Raw genomic sequence first — 17,437 nt, 5'->3', positions numbered from 1 at the left:
TTAACACTACCTTGGTGTGGCTGGGATTCCTCTGTTTCTAGCTCTGTCACTTTCTCCCATTTTATCCATCCATGTGCCACAATTGAAACGATTTCCTCCATAAACAAATCCTGTTTCTTCATCAACTCCTGCAGTTATATTAAAACCTAAAAAACAAAATATGTATAAAATAAAATTTTATAAGTATTATATATAGTATATACAAATATTTTAAAACATTTACAAAATTTTAAATATAATAAACTAGGACAACCACTCTGAAGCTCAGTTTGGTGGTATCTTATTATTTTGTATCCAAAATATACAAAGCACAAAGTTGGAGATATGCATATTCTACCACATAGGAATTTCATTTCTATATATATTCTAGAGAAACCTTTATGTGCACATGGAGATGTATATGAGGATATTCACTGCCACATTGCTTGCATTCACAAAAAATAACTGCTCAATACAGGAATGGATAAACACTGTAGTTTATTCATACAATGGGAAACCCTCTATACCATTTGAAATTAATGAACTGGATTTACATGTATCAAAATGGAGCTAAATAATGTATGTACATGGACATAGAATGTGGAATAATAGATACCAGAGACTCAGAAGGGTGAGATGAGAGTGACAGATGAGAAATTACTTAATGGGTACAATGTACATTATTTTGGTGATGGTTACACTAAAAGCCCAGACTTCACCCTTACCCAATATATCCATGCAACAAAACTGCCCTTGTATCCCTTAAATTTATATAAAAAAGATAAATCTCCAAAACAAAATGATTGAATAAAACAAGTTGCAAAAGGACATATATAGTAAGATAACTTTTTTGTAAAAGTTTAATCATAGCCGGGCGCGGTGGCTCACGCTTGTAATCCTAGCACTTTGGGAGGCCGAGGCGGGCGGATCACGAGGTCAGGAGATGGAGACCACGGTGAAACCCCATCTCTACCAAAACTACAAAAAAAAAAAAAAAAATTAGCCAGGCGTGGTGGCGGGCGCCTGTAGTCCCAGCTACTCGGAGAGGCTGAGGCAGGAGAATGGCGTGAACCCGGGAGGCGGAGCTTGCAGTGAGCCGAGATTGCGCCACTGCACTCCAGCCTGGGCGACAGAGCGAGACTCCATCTCAAAAAAAAAAAAAAAAAGTTTATAATCATAGATAATACTGGTATATCTAATATCTGTGTATAATCTCAAAACAAATTATTGATTATCGTATATATTATAGTACACTGAATATATGCTACGTAATATATAGCATAAGTAATTTACACATACTCAAACACACATAAGTACAGAAAGTACAAAAACTTCTGGTATGAAAAAGGGGAGAAGACTCATCTTTCCCTGATCTTCCTCTCTTAAGTACAATGAAAATCCCTGAGCGTAATACAGTGGACTATCATAAGAGGACTCTAAAAGTGTAAAGAGGAAGGCAGATTGACTAGGAACCTCAAGACTTGAGGAATGTCATAGTGGTGAGTTCCCTGTTTTTTTTTTTTCTTTTTTTTTAATTCTCCATATATACCACTCTGGGTGAGATGTAAACTTGAAAAAGCAACCTGCAACCTCCAACGGGTAATGACAAAAAGTTCCAAGAAAAACCAATTGACTGTAGCCAAAGGAAAAGGAAAGAGGGACCCTAACCAGACAGAAACTTTTATGACAACATCCGCCCTATGCCAGCAAACACCATGGATTTCTCCCTGGAATGTCAGAGTGGAGACTGAGTGGAAGCCTGGACTCCTATCCCCTACATGGGGGTAGCAGATGGCTTAAGGCAGTGCTCCCCTTCCTCAGCGTGGTACCCGCGGACACCACGAGGGGAATCTGGGGAGTCTGAACTTCCACACCCAACCTGGCAGTAGTAGGTGGCCTTGGGGTGGCAGCAGGCAGCCCAGGGTGTTTCCCACCCCTGCTTCATGATGTTAGCACAAACTGGGTGGGGAGTATGGACTTCCACCCCCAGTGGAAGCAGGTTGTTAGGGACAGTGCTCCCCTCTCCTGACAGCATGCTGTCAGCAGAGGCTGAGTGGAGAGTCCGGATTTCCATGGCCTGCCCAGCAGTGATGGGGTGCCCCTCACACTCCCAACTAGAGATTTCAGGGAAGATCTGAAGAGGAGGAAGCTGCAAAAACGATGCTTTAAAGCTGTATAGGAAGTCCTGGGCAGGCTCTGACCAATCTACATGTGAAACAGATGAGAATTAACACACCCAAAGGTTTGAGAAGTAAATTACAGTGTGGAATTCCACTCAGGTTTCCTGGGTGGCCTCCTGATAGCCCATGAATGAAATAGACCAGAATAACCTTGCTAAATATTAAATTGCTGCTGAAACCACAGCCCATAAGAGTAGGCCAGAAGCTGCATACTAAACTTAAATAACAGCTACTTGGTAAAATGAAAGATTTCATAGGATCCAGTGTCCTATAACATTCAAAGGTCTAGGAAAACACGAAAAACTACTTGTCAGGCCAAGAACCAGGAAAATCACAACCTGAATGAGAAAAGGCAATTAACAGGTGACAACACCAAGGTGACTCAGATGTTGGAAATATCCAACAGAAAAGCTTAAGGGAGGTATCATAAAAATGCTCCAAAGAGAATGATGCTTTGTAGAAATAGAAAACTCCATCTTAAACATGGAATCTCCAGGGACCTTGAATAGCCAAAACAATCTAGAAAAAGAACAAAGTTGGAAGACTCACGTTTTCTCATTTCAAAACTTACTACAAAGCTACACTAACCAGAACAGTGTGGTTCTGTCATAAAGACAGACACAGAGGCCTATGGAACAGAGAACCCAGAAATAAACCCTGTATATATAGTCAGATGTTTTTTTGACAAGGGTGCCAAGACCATTCAGTGGGGAAGGGACAGTTTATTTATTTTATTTTTTTTTGGCAAATGGAGCTGAGTAAACTAGATATTCACATGCAAAAAAAAATGGACTTGGACTTAATATCATATACAAAAATTAACTCAATATGGATCAAAGACCTAAACACAAGAGCTAAAACTATAAAATTCTTAGACAAAAATGTATGGCAAAAGCTTCATGACACTGAATTTGATGAGGCTTTTTTGCATATGATATAATAGGCACAGGTAACACAAGTAGATAAATTGGACTTAATCAAAATCAGAAACTTTTGTTTATCAAAGGATACTTTTAAGATAGTGAATAGACAACCCACAATATGGGAGAAAATATTTGCAAACCATATCTAATAAGTGTTTCATATCCAGAATATACAACGCACCCTGCACCTCAATAACAAAAGAACTCAATCCATTCCCTAAATTCAAAGGATGTGAATAGACATTTCTCCAAAGAAGATATATGTATGCGTATAAGCACATGAAGAGATGCTCAACATCACTAAGAAATCATTAAGGAAATGCAAATCAAAACCACAAGATACCACCTCATAGCCATTAGGATGGCTACTAGCAAAACACACACACACACACAAAAACCAAAAAGAAACAAAAAAATAAAAACCAAAACCAAAAAAACAAAAACAGAAAAAAAAACAAGTATTGGTGAGGATACAGATGAATGGAAGCCTGTTTACTATTATTAAGAGTGTAAAATGGCACAACCACTGTGGAAGACAGTATGGTAGTTCCTCAAAAAGGTCAACAAACAATTATCATATGATCCAGCAAGTTCTCTTCTAGGTACATACCCAAAAGAATTGAAAGCAGGGACTCAAACTGATATTTGTACACCAATGTTCACAGCAGCCTTATTCCCAATAGCCAAAAGGTGGACATAACCCAAATGTCCATTGACAAATGAATGGAAACACAAAATGTGGTATATACATACAATGGAATATTACTCAGCCTTAAAAAGAAATGAAATTCTCATATATATGATAAGGGGTTAATATCCAGAACATATAAGAAACTTCTACAAGTCAATAAACAAAAAACCAAAACCCAATTAAAAAATGGGCAAAGGGCTTCAACAGACAATTCTCCAAAGAAGACACGTAATTGGCAAACAAACATATAAAAAGATGGTTAACACTTCTAATCATTAGAGCAATGCAAATCAAAACCAGAATGAGATATCACCTCACACCCATTAGGATGATCACTATCAAAGGAACAGAAAATAACCAGGTGTTAGCAAGGATGCAGAGAAATTCAAATAGTTGTGGGAATGTAAATGTTGCAGCCATTATGGAGAATATTATAGAAGTTTCTCAAAAATTTAGAAATAAGGCCGGGCGCGGTGGCTCACACTTGTAATCCCAGCACTTTGGGAGGCCGAGGCGGGCGGATCACGAGGTCAGGAGATCGAGACCACGGTGAAACCCCGTCTCTACTGAAAACACAAAAAAATTAGCCGGGCGTGGTGGCAGGCGCCTGTAGTCCCAGCTACTCGGAGAGGCTGAGGCAGGAGAATGGCGTGAACCCGGGAGGCGGAGCTTGCAGTGAGCCGAGATTGCGCCACTGCACTCCAGCGTGGGTGACAGAGCGAGACTCCGTCTCAAAAAAAAAAAAAAAAAAAAAAAAATTTAGAAATAGAATTAACATACAATCTAGCATTCCACTTTGGGTATATATACATAAAAATGAAAGCTGGATCCTGAAGAGATATTTGCATACACGTGTTAACTGCAGCATTATTCACAAGAGCCAAGAGATGGAAGCAATAAAATGCCATTGACAATGAATGAATAAAGAAAATGTATGCATACAATGGAATACTATGCAGCCTTGAAAAAGAAGGGAATCCTTTCACATGCTATGAGATGGATGAAGCTTGGCATTATGCTAAGTGTTAAAAATCAGTCACAAAAGAACAAATACTGCATGAATTCACTCATATGATGTATCTAAAGTAGTCAAAATCATAGGGACAGAAAGTAGAAAGGTGGTTACTAAGGCCTGGGAAGAGTGGGGATAGAGGAAGAACTAGTGTTTCACGAGTATACAGTTTGTTTTGCAAGGTAAGAAAGTTCTAGAGATCTGTTCCACAACAATGTTAATGTACTTAACACTACTGAACTGTACACTTGAAAATGGCTAACGTAAATTTAATGTTATGTGCTTTTTATCACAAAAAAGACAAAAAAAGGAATAAAATTATGACATCTGCTACAACATGGCTGAACTTCAAAAGAATTATGCTAAGTATGTATAACTCTTATGTATTGATAAAAAATAATTATGCTAAATGAAATAAGCCAGGTACAAAAGGGCAAAGACTATATGATTCCGCTTATGTGAGGTCCCTAGGATAATTGAGTTTATAGAGACAGAAAGTAGGATAGTGGCTCCAGGGGCTGCGGAAGGAGATAATGAGGAGTTACTGTTTCAATTAGGAATGATGACAAAGCTCTGGAGATGGACAGTGATGATGGTTGCACAACAATGTGATTGTACTTAAAGCCACTGAATTGTACACTTAAAATGGCTAAAATTGTAACTCTTATGGTAAAATGGTAAATATACATTATGTCTATTTTACCACAATAAAAAAAAACAATAGTAAAAACAAAACAAAACAAAAAACAGCACTCCAATTATACAATTATAAATGGACAAAAGAGATTGGGCTCAGTGGCTCATCCCTGTAATCCCAGCACTTTAGGAAGCCCAGGCAGGAGGATTGCTTGAGGTCAGGAATTCAAGACAAGCCTGGGGAACATAGGGAGACCCCCATCTCTACAAAAAAATTAAAAAAAGAAATTAGCCTGGTCCAGTGGTGCACATGTGTAGTCTCAGCTACTTGGCAGTCTGAGGCAGGAGGACTGCTTAAACCCAGGAATTAGAGGTTGAGTGAGCTACGATGCACAACTGCCATCCAGTCTCGGTGACAGAGTGGGACCCTGTTTCTAAAAAATAATAAAGAGGCCGGGCACAGTGGCTCACGCCTGTAATCCCAGCACGTTGGGAAGCCGAGGCGGGTGGATCACGAGGTCAGGAGATCAAGATCATCCTGGCTAACACGGTGAAACCCCATTTCTACTAAAAAAAAAATACAAAAAATTAGCCGGGCATGGTGGCGAGTGCCTGTAGTCCCAGCTACTTGGGAGGCTGAGGCAGGAGAATGGCGTGAACCCAGGAGGCGGAGCTTGCAGTGAGCCGAGATTGCTCCCCTGCACTCCAGCCTGGGCAACAGAGCGAGACTCCATCTCAAAAATAAAATAAAATAAAATAAAGAAAGAGACAATGTGCAAAATACGTGAACCGACATTTCAGCAAAGAGGGAAGATGGATGGCAAATGAGCACATGAAAAGATATTCCACACCATTAGCCATTAGGGAAATGCAAATCAAAACCACAATGTCCAGCCTGGCCAAAACATGGTGAAGCCTCATCTCTACTAAAACAACAACAACAACAACAACAACAACAACAACAACAACAACACAACAAATACAAAAAATTAGCCAGGCGTGCAACAACAACAACAACAACACAACAAATACAAAAAATTAGCCAGGCGTGGTGGCATGCGCCTGTAGTCCAGCTACTCGGGAGGCTGAGGTACTAGAATCGTTTGAACCCAGGAGGCGGAGATTGCAGTGAGCTGAGATTGCGCCACTGCACTCCAGCTGGGGGACAGAGCGAGACTCCATCTCAGACCCACCCCCCACCACACACAGTTTGTAGTTGTCTATGAAGCTATCTGAACATCTTAAAAGAAAGGAGTACCACCAAATGCTGGCAAGATGTAGCAAAACTGGATCTCTCCAGTTTGCTGGCAGGAATTTATTAAAATGGTAAAACACTCTGGAAAATAGTCTGGCAGTTTCTTCTAAAACAAAACATATATTTATTATATGAACCAATCCCATTCTTGGACATTTATCCCAGAAAAAATGAAAACTTACGTGTCACACAAAAACTTGTATATGAATGTTCATAGTAGCTTTACTCGTATTAGCCAAAACATGAAAACAACCCAAACGTCCTTCAATGGATGAATGGTTTGGATTAATGGTTAAATAAATACTGGTATATGCATAAAAGGGAATACTACTCAGCAATAAAAAGGAATAAACTACTGATAACTTGGATGGATCTTAAGGGCATTATGCACAGTGAAAAAAATCAATCTCAAAAGGTTATATAGCATATGGTTTCATTCATATAACATTCTCAAAATGACAAAACTATAGAGTTGCAGAACAGATTAGTAGCTGCCAGAGACCAGGGCTGGGGGTGGAGTGGTTAGGTGTGACCATAAAAGGGTACACAAAGATCTTTATGGTGATGGACCAGTTCTGTATCTTGATTATGGCAGTGGCTACATGAAGCTATACATGGGGTCAAATTGCACGGATCTACACATACACATACACACACACGTGAATGTAAAAACTGGTAAAAGTTGAAAACATACTAATGTCAATCTCCTGATTCTGATGCTGTACTGGGTGAAGAGTTCATGGCATACTATGTATCATTTTTTCAACTTCTTGTGAGTCTAATCTTTCAAAATTACAAAGTTTAAAAAACCCACATGAACATAAAACAATGCATGTTTTACAAAATAAATATACAATAAACACATTGGAATGACTAAGGGGAATGGGGAATAAAATGAAATAAATTACTATTAGCCTTGCATTGGCAGCGATGATAGTGTGCCATGAGATGAGGAATATGATGAACTCAAGTTAGAAAAGCACATTTATTTTAATACCATATACAAATAAACCATTTTACAATAAGTATTTTATAAGTGCCTAGGCTCTCAAGTTAGACCATGAGTAAAGTCTACCTCTACCACTTAGTAGCTATGTGACTCTGGGCAAGCTACTCTGCTTCAGTTATCCAGAATCTACAAAGAACTCAAGCAAATTTACAAGAAAAAAACAAACAACCACATCAAGAAGTGGGCGAAGACATTTATGCAGCCAACAGACACATGAAAAAATGCTCATCAGCACTGGCCATCAGAGAAATGCAAATCAAAACCGCAATGAGATACCATCTCACACCAGTTAGAATGGCCATCATTAAAAAGTCAGGAAACAACAGGTGCTGGAGAGGATGTGGAGAAATAGAACACTTTTACACTGTTGGTGGGACTGTAAACTAGTTCAACCATTGTGGAAGACAGTGGGGCGATTCCTCAAGGGTCTAGAACTAGAAATACCATTTGACCCAGCAATCCCATTACTGGGTATATACCCAAAGGATTATAAATCATCCTACTATAAAGACACATGCACACGTATGTTCATTGCGGCACTATTCACAATAGCAAAGACTTGGAACCAACCCAAATGTCCAACAATGATAGACTGGATTAAGAAAATGTGGCACATATACAACATGGAATACTATGCAGCCATAAAAAATGATGAGTTCATGTCCTTTGTAGGGACATGGATGAAGCTGAAAACCATCATTCTCAGCAAACTATCCCAAGGACAAAAAACCAGACACCGCATGTTCTCACTCTCAGTTCTCAGATGGGAACTGAACAATGAGAACACTTGGACACAGGAAAGGGAACATCACATACTGGGGCCTGTCATGGAGTGGGGGGAGCGGGGAGGGATAGCATTTGGAGATATACCTAATGTAAATGACGAGTTAATGGGTGCAGCACACCAACATGGCACATGTATACATATGTAAAAAACCTGCACGTTGTGCACATGTACCCTAGCACTTAAAGTATAATAATAAATAAAAATGGAAACAATATCACTCATTCCCAATGTTTTGGGGAGTGTTAAATGGTAATAACATAGGTAAAGTAGTTACCACAATGCCTAGCACATAGTAAGCATGCAGTTCATGGTGATTATTACAGTTATAAATGAAACCACCAAAATTATCTTTCAAACTGGCTGACAAAAGATATAAAACTTTATTTTTCCACTAGAAACTAAAAACTTGGTGAGATCAGGAACTATGTTCATCTTTTTCATCATCATATCGTGAGGTTTGACACACAAATAAATATTTACTAAGTGAACAATTGCAAGGTTTAATTTCATCACCTCAATAAATTTGTACTATTGTAGTTAAAGTTCTGTACCTTCGTCCTTCATGTTTCGATCTATCTGGGGACCAGCATTCCTTTCTCGGAACTGTATGCCCTGCATGTGTTTTTGCATTGCTTCCTGTATGACTTCAAACAATGGCTGATCCTGTTTGAGACATAATGGGTGTTACCTCTGTTAGAAATTACATTTTTCTTATTTTCCCCCAAATCCGACAACTGAAGTAATGTGAAAATATATACTTTCCTTTGGAGTGAGAAATAGGAATTGGGGTGAGGCCAGGGAAGAAGCAGCTCCTATATACCAAATAATACAGACGAGCATACGAATATTTAACATCAGTAGTTTTGACTATTCATGTCTGTGACATAAAATAATCTGCTGATACACAAAAACGAATCTAGTGAGCTTCTACAGTTTCTATTAGAGTGATCTCTTCAGCTAATAAACGAATCTAGCTTGTTATCCAGCATCTGAATTTTAAATTGGCATTGCTATTCTTACTTATCTGCATACACAGGTAATGGTGATAAATTATGAGCTAAAGGGAAACTCTCAAATTTGAGGATTCATAATGACTTTGGAAAATACCCCAGTGAATGTAAAGAATTCATAAGTCATTTTCTTTACCCATATAAATAATAAATGTGATAGGATGACATTTGGGAAAATATACAATTATATTTTTAAAAATAAGGTAAAGAATGTTAAATAGAAGCAAAATGTTTAGAGTCCTTATGTGTTTATTATGTTTCATTTTGAAGACTCTGAATAAAACCAAAACTCTATAATATAAAAATTCTACTAGTAATTATAAAAATTATAATGCTGCAAATAAATATTTTTGGATAAACTGTGAGAAAACAAATAGTTATGTGTAAAATAATTACTTGCCTGATAGCATGAACCTATATTCATTGTAACAGAAATGTCAGTTGATAACAGAGGACAAATAAAAAAATGTTGGACAAATGTTGAGTACTTCATGATATAAATATCATGAGGACACAAATATATGCTAGCCCTGAAGTAGCTTACACAGCTACTCTCCCCTCCCCGCCCCCCAAGTCATACATACCAAACTATTAACATAAAGGCAGATCAGAAGTGGCAAAAGTATAATATTATTGTCCATTCTTGATTGGGGAAAAAAAAACTCAAAAATGTCTATCCATTCTTCACTGTTCATAAGATAATCTTTAAGCTCCCTGGATTGGTAGTCAAGACTCTCCTTAACCTGGCTCACCCTTTCCATAATCTCTTACTACTCTGCAGGTATCCTACACAAAAAGCCAAACCATATTGACTTTTTCACAAAAAGTATTTTATAAGAGCCTGGGCTCTTACAAAAACACTATTAAGTACTATGTCCCCTAAACTGTGCTTCAATCCACTATGCAACCCTATTATTCCTTTCCTCTTTTTTTTTTAAAAGATACTAAGTTTTGCTATGTTGCCTAGGCTGGACTCATACTCCTGGACTCAAGTGATCCTTCTGCCTCAGCCTCCTGAGAAGCTGAGATTACAGGTGTGTGCCATACACCCAGCTTCTTTTCAACTCTAATGTCTCCCAACAACTTTCTCCATCTCTCCTAAAGTCCTACTCACCCTTTATGGCTCATTTAGGTGAAACTTTAGCTACTTTCTAAAGTTCTCCCTGAGACCTACCTACTGGACCTTCTCTCTCTTTCTTTTAAGAGACTACACAACACTTCCTCTACACTCTATTGCAATGGCCATATTTATGTACACATCATCATCTCTTCTACCATGTTGCGAAGTTCTTCAGGCAAAGACCAATCATTTATAGTACCAGCAGGTGCCAAATCAATACTGACATTTGAATAATTCTTAAGATTTGGATTCTTAATTACCCTTATTTTTACATGAGAAACTAAAAGTCATTTTTCAGAAAAAAAAATATTTTAAGAAATATCTTTACCAGTGTGCCAGCAGGCAAAGGAGCAGAATCATCTGTAGGATACATTCTGGAAACTGGGCACTTGAGAATGTCTAGACCATTTGGAACCATTTTACAGTAATCCTGGATACACTGCAGCCACCACCACACAGCATCCCGACAATTGTATCTGGCATAAGTTCCTTCACCCAGTAGATTAGGAATGAGACCATGCCTCAGGGTACCAGCAAATGCTAAAATAATATTCCTAAAACAACAGAATTAAGTGGATCAGAAATGAAAACAAACACTTAAAAAATTGAAGACAAAAACCGGTCACTTTTGGTGACTATATTTTGAAGCATTTTCTCTCTTGCCCTATTTCTTTATATTTTCATGTAGAAAGTAGTCATAATATGATAGAGTAAGTACTGAATTAAAGTCAGGAACCTTGATTCTAGACTAGAATTTTATGCTAACAATCTGTGTGACTCCCGCTCTGATACAGTTTTTTCATTTGAGATTGGACTGGGTGATTTTTAAGGTCCCTCATAGCTCCAGATTCTACTTTTGAAGTCTATGGTATTTCAAAATCAAAGTAACTATTAAACATGAAATGTATTATTTTAAATAGCAGAAACCAAGAGTAAAACAAACACATAAGAAAACAAACTGGCCAGGCATGGTGGCTCACACCTGTAATCTCAGCACTTTGGGAGGCCGAGGCGGGCGGAACACCTGAGGTCAGGAGTTCGAGACCAGCCTAGCCAACATGGTAATACCCCATCTCTACTAAAAATACAAAAATTAGCCGGGAATGGTGGTGTGTGCCCGTAGTCCCAGCTACTCAGAAGGCTGAGGCAAGAGAATTGCCTGAACCTGGGAGGCACAGGTTGCAGTGAGCTGAGATTGTGCCAGTGTACTCCAGTCTGGGCGACAGAGTGAGACTCTATCAAAAAAAAAAAGAAGAAAGAAAAGAAAGAAAGAAGGAAAGAAAGGAAGGAAGGAAGGAGAGGGAGGGAGGGAAGGAGAGAGAGATAGAAAGAAAGAAAGAGAGAGAGAGAGAGAGAAAGAAACAAACAGGTAGAAGCTGACCTTGAAAAACATAATTCAACCAGTTTAAAAACTGGTAGAAGACAGTTTATTTTTTAAAGCGTTATTTTACTATTACATACCAAATGAAAATTTTGCGAGACAGCAATGGCACTCTAGAAACAGGATGAAATTAAGAAATAAGAAGGCTGAAGTCTAAATCCTAGCTTTGCCATCTGTGTGGCCTTGGAAATGTTATTTAAAATGTCTAGGCCTTACTGCTTTTTGGCTAAACCACTCAGAAATTTTTATTAATTCTATGTCTCAGTTTAGTGCCCATCTTTTCAACAGTAATGCAATGGGAAACTTTTTATTTATAAAGTATAAAAATATTAGTATAGACAGTGACACTTTCAATTAATAAAAGGTCAGAATACTGAATACTAGCGCTCTCTCTCTCTCTCTCTCTCTCTATATATATATATATATATTTGTTTTTTTAAGAGACCCTGTTGTCCAGGCTGGTCTTGAACTTGTGGACTCAAGCAATCTGCCCGCCTTAGCCTCCCAAAGCGCTGTGATTACAGTTGTGAGCCACCACGCCTGGCCATAGTGCTAGCAATCTTAACCATCTGGAACAATCTTGTACACTTCAATAAAACGACCTCTGATTCATGATTACCTCTATAGAGGGAGGAAGCAGACATCTGTGGTAGAGGTATGTATCCACTAGAACGAATTTCCTACAATTCGCAACCAATCTTACAGTTGGTTGTGGCCAGAACTGACGCATGTTAAGTATTATGGAGAATAGGTGTGTTCTCCCAGCTCTCTTTCCCTCTCTGCTTGCCTCCTGGAGAGGCCCCAGAAGCCATGGAAACTGATAGATCCTCAAGCTGGAAGAAACCTGCTTCTCTGAATCAGTATGTGGAAGGCTGCTTACTGAGCATGCATATACGACTACAAGCAAGAAATAAGTTTTATTTGTGAAAAGCCATTAAGATTTTAAGTGTTTATAATTTATGGCAACTAGCACTACCCTAACAAATACCCTCTGGGATAATATATTATTCTCTGGGAATCACCTCTAGATCAGGGGCAGGCAAACCTTTTCTATAAAGGGCCATATAGTAAGTATTTTAGGCTTTGTGGGACATACATGAATTCTGTTGCACATGCTTTCTTCTTCTTTTAAATGACCCTTTAAAAAGAAAAAGGTAAAAGCTATTCTGGTCAGGTGCGGTGGCTCACGCCTGCAATCCCAGCACTTTGGGAGGCTGAGGCAGGTGGATCACAAGGTCAGGAGATCGAGACCATCCTGGCTAACATGGTGAAACCCCGTCTCTACTAAAAATACAAAAAATTAGCCGAGTGTGGTGGCGGGTGCCTGTAGTCCCAGCTACTTGGGAGGCTGAGGCAGGAGAATGGTGTGAATCCGGGAGGCGGAGCTTGCAGTGAGCGGAGATCGTACCACTGCACTCCAGTCTGAGTGACAGAGCAAGACTCCATCTCAAAAAAAAAAAAAAAAAAGGTAAAAGCTATTCTTTGCTCATAGGCCATACAAAACAGGTGACAGGCCATAGTTTGCTAACCAATAATCTAGACAGTTCTATGTAAAATTAAGCAGCACAAATTTGTGATATTGCATAGAAGTGATAATTGGGAGCCTAAACATTAATAATGATAAAAACTAACATTTATGAAATGTTTAGCATGTGGCAGATATTATTCTAGACACCTTAACTGTATGTGTTCATTTGATCCTCCCAAGTACCCAGTAAGGTAATTTGTCAGTTGGTAGTTTGGAACCAGGATTAGAAGCTGGCAGTCTGGTGTAAAGTCGAAGTTCTTAACCACTATACTACGCTGAATGCTGATGTTACATTTCCTTCTTCTAAATCAGTAATTCAGGGGCATTTAGGGAAGAAGCAAACAGCTTCCTAAATTTCTATAGCTCCATAATGATAAAAAGAAAAGGTCTTACTACATATCAGATTAGCAAAAATGCAATCCATTTCAGATGCCCACCTAAAAACCAGTTTTAAAAGTATCGAAAATAAAATTTTGGCATGTAAAGATGCAAACTTCAGTTATTTTCCTGATGGCATCTAAACAAGGTATCGTATAAATGCCCTTTTGCTAAAAGTTTTAACTTTTAGAGCAGTGCTTTCAAACTTCAGCTTTAGACTGTTGATAATCATCCAGAGACCTTGTGAAAACACAGATTTCTGCCCACCAACCCTACTCTCTCTATATCCAGGTTTGGATTTGGGAGGTTTGGCATAGGGTCCAAGAATCTGCATTTCTAACAAGCTCTCAGGTGAGGGTAACACTACTGATGTGTGGAACGCATTTTGGGTGGCACTGCTGTAGTGCTTTCCTTTGAACCTCCAATAAGTTCATTCATATTATTGTGACATTAAAAAAATACCATGTTATGGCCAGGCACGGTGGCTCACACCTGTAATCCCAGCACTTTGGGAGGCCGAGGCAGGCGAATCACGAGGTCAGGAGTTCAAGACCAGCCTGACCAACACAGCAATACCCCGTCTCTATTAGAAATACAAAAATTAGCTGGGCGTGGTGATGGGCACCTGTAATCTCAGCTACTCAGGAGGCTGAGGCAGCAGAATGGCTTCAACCCAGGAGATGGAGGCGGAGGTTGCAGTGAGCCAAGGTTGTGCCACTGCACTCCAGCCCGGACAACAGTGCGAGACTCTGTCTCAAAAACAAAAAACAAAAAACAAAAACAAAAACAAAAAAAAATTTTAAGTCTAGAAAACATAAAACTGGAGGTTACAAGGCTTGACAACAAATAGAGGAAAACTTGATACTGTAATTCTACAAGACTCAGACAAAGAACTAGCAATCACTTTACTACAGAAGGCATAAAAAGGTTATAACATTTTCAGTTTTGTTGAAATAAATTAGCTAATGCTAAAGATAACCTGACTTGTAATATGAAAGACTAGAACTTAGTGACTTCAGAGATTTTCACCCCTTTGAAATTTTATGATCCTATTAAGTGAACATACAAAAATAAAATAAAAACTACCTAAAGAAAATACAGCTCCCTAATGTTAAGAAAAGATGGACAAGAAGGAAAGTTTGAAGAGCACGTAAAGGACATTCAGACATAAACTCGCAGTACAACACTTTAGAGGATCTCCTACCTGGCTTCTACATAGCGTCCAGTAATTAGCAGTATACCTCTAAGTGCAATAAAAGTATCCCTTCCCCAGCAGCGGAAAATACCGGAAGAAAAATGAGGTAAGCCTAACAAAAAAACACAACAAAGTAATATGTTAATCATAATAATATACACAAACCTATGAACTCCATTACTATACAACAGTTACTCTAAATCTGGGGTACAAGGCAGGCACCTGCAAATCCTCTAAAATCCTCTAACATTATTTGCAAAATGTATGTCTATACTTATGTTAACTTTTGTCAAATGAGATTCCATCATCTTGTCAGATTCCTAAAGGAACCTATGACCTAAAAAATATTAAGAACCAGAGCTATAGAGGGATACTTATCTAAATTGAGGTGTGAATACACAGGTAAACTTTTCTTCTTTCTGAGAGAGGGTCTGGCTCTGTTGTCCAGGCTGGAGCACAGTGGCGCAGTCTTGGGTCACTGCAACCTCCACCTCCCAGGCTCAAGCCATCCTCCCTCCTCAGCATCCGAAGTAGCTGGGACTACAGGTGGACACCACCGTGCCTGGCTAGTTTTTGTATTTTTTGTAGAGAATGAGGTTTTGGCAAGTTGCCTAGGTTGGTCTTGAACTCCTGAGCTCAAGTGATCTGCCCAACTTGCTTTCCCAAAGTGCTAGGATTACAGGCAGGAGCCACTGTACCTGGCCAAACTTTCTTTTATAAATTAAATTTAAAGAGTAAAATCAGAGTTCAAATATTTAACACATAAACACTAAATATTAATTATATATTTAAAAAGACTCTACCTTGAACTTAAAGACAATACATAAATCTAAACATGAAATTATTACCTTAATGATACCTAATTAAGTATATTTATTGCTCTATCACTTGAGTCAACATTTATTATCAAATTTCCCACTAATTTAAAACAACTTAAAAGTGTTATATTCTGTACACAATATGTACAATTTTACTTGTCACTTCAAGATATTTGGCACATTAAATCCTTCATTCTAGGTAACTGGAGCTTTTATATACAAGATAAAATAGTATGATTAATGGTGCAATCTAAAATTTTACTTAAAGATTGAGTTTGGTTTCTTATAAAACACTAAGGTCAGGAGTTCAAGACCATCCTGGCCAATATGGTGAAACCCCGTCTCTACTAAAAATACAAAAAATTAGCCAGGCATGGTAGTGGGTGCCTGTAATCCCAGCTGCTTGGGTAGCTGAGGCAGGAGAATTGCTTGAACCTGGGAGGCGGAGGTTGCAGTGAGCCGAGATCACGCCATTGCACTCCAGCCTGGGCAAAAAGAGTGAAACTCTGTCTCAAAAGAAAAAAAAATTATGCTAAAGCATAAATATAACACATATTTTGGTTGGGGAAACTGAGGACAAATAAAATATACACAGCATTAATTTGTAACTATCTTCAAAGCACTTAACGCTATCTGAAAATTAAAAATTGTAACTGTATATAATATATCCCTATAAATATTTGATGACTGAAATAAAAAACAAATATTAAAATGTAAATTGAAAAGTGAAAGAATTTGACTAAGATAAAAGAAAGTTTCGGCACTTCCTGAGTGTACTTCACAATTTAAGTTTCTGTTTATTGGGAATTAGATGTTAGTTTCTTCCATTAAGAAAGATAAGAATTACACCTTTTTCCTACCTATGTTGTCCCCAAAATGATGGTAAAAAATTTCCCCAAATACACTCTGTATTATTTATTTATGATTAATATGTATGGTTTATATATGGTTGATATATAAATGACATTAATTTTGATGATAGCGATGACAGCAGCTAACATATATACAGCACTCTGGCCATACACACTTCCTAGTACTCTGACCCATTTAATTCCTTGTATGAAACATGAATATAGGTAGATTCAAAGGTGAGTCCGAATCGGTATATCCAAAAATATATGCAGTCTGTCTTTGTGAAAAAGTCAAAACTATAAAATCTCTAGCACTGATGTATGGAAATGTTTGTATTAACTTTTTGACCTCTAAGAGTACACAACTAATAGATTCCGTATCTTCTAAGTCATTTCTAATTTGTCAATTATTAGAACAGGCTACAATTTTTTTTTTTTTTTTTTTTTTTTTTTTGAGACAGGGTCTCCTCTGTCACTCAGGCTGCAGTGCAGTGGTGTGATCATAGCTCACTGCAGCCTCAAACTCCTTGGCTCAAGGGATCCTCCTGCCCCAGCCTCCTGAGTAGCTAGGACTACAGGTACATACCACCATGCCTGGCTAATTTTTAATTTTTTTTTTGGTAAAGATGGGGTCTTGCTATGTTGTTCAGGCTGGTCTTGAACTCCCTGCCTCAAGTGATCCTC

General features: G+C 38.3%; 1 protein-coding gene across 5 annotated transcripts in view; it reads right to left on the bottom strand.

The window, feature by feature from the left end:
- Positions 1 to 17,437, bottom strand: part of AGL (amylo-alpha-1, 6-glucosidase, 4-alpha-glucanotransferase) — a 73,362-nt gene that overhangs the window by 12,890 nt on the left and 43,035 nt on the right. For all 5 annotated transcript variants that reach the window (XR_010117493.1, XM_063625580.1, XM_063625582.1 and 2 more), the window contains 4 exons: positions 15,094 to 15,196; positions 10,931 to 11,156; positions 9,024 to 9,135; positions 11 to 146 (listed from right to left, as the gene is read on the bottom strand). Coding sequence is in view for 4 of the 5 variants with exons in the window: in XM_063625580.1 (XP_063481650.1) it covers positions 11 to 146; positions 9,024 to 9,135; positions 10,931 to 11,156; positions 15,094 to 15,196 (577 nt within the window). In the remaining variant the exon portion in view is untranslated. The remainder of the gene's footprint in view (positions 1 to 10; positions 147 to 9,023; positions 9,136 to 10,930; positions 11,157 to 15,093; positions 15,197 to 17,437) is intronic.

The sequence above is a fragment of the Symphalangus syndactylus genome, chromosome 12, assembly GCF_028878055.3.
Source record: "Symphalangus syndactylus isolate Jambi chromosome 12, NHGRI_mSymSyn1-v2.1_pri, whole genome shotgun sequence".
Taxonomy (NCBI): domain Eukaryota; kingdom Metazoa; phylum Chordata; class Mammalia; order Primates; family Hylobatidae; genus Symphalangus; species Symphalangus syndactylus.
The sequence above is the reverse complement of the archived record's forward strand: the minus strand, read 5'-3'. Positions and strand labels throughout refer to the sequence as shown.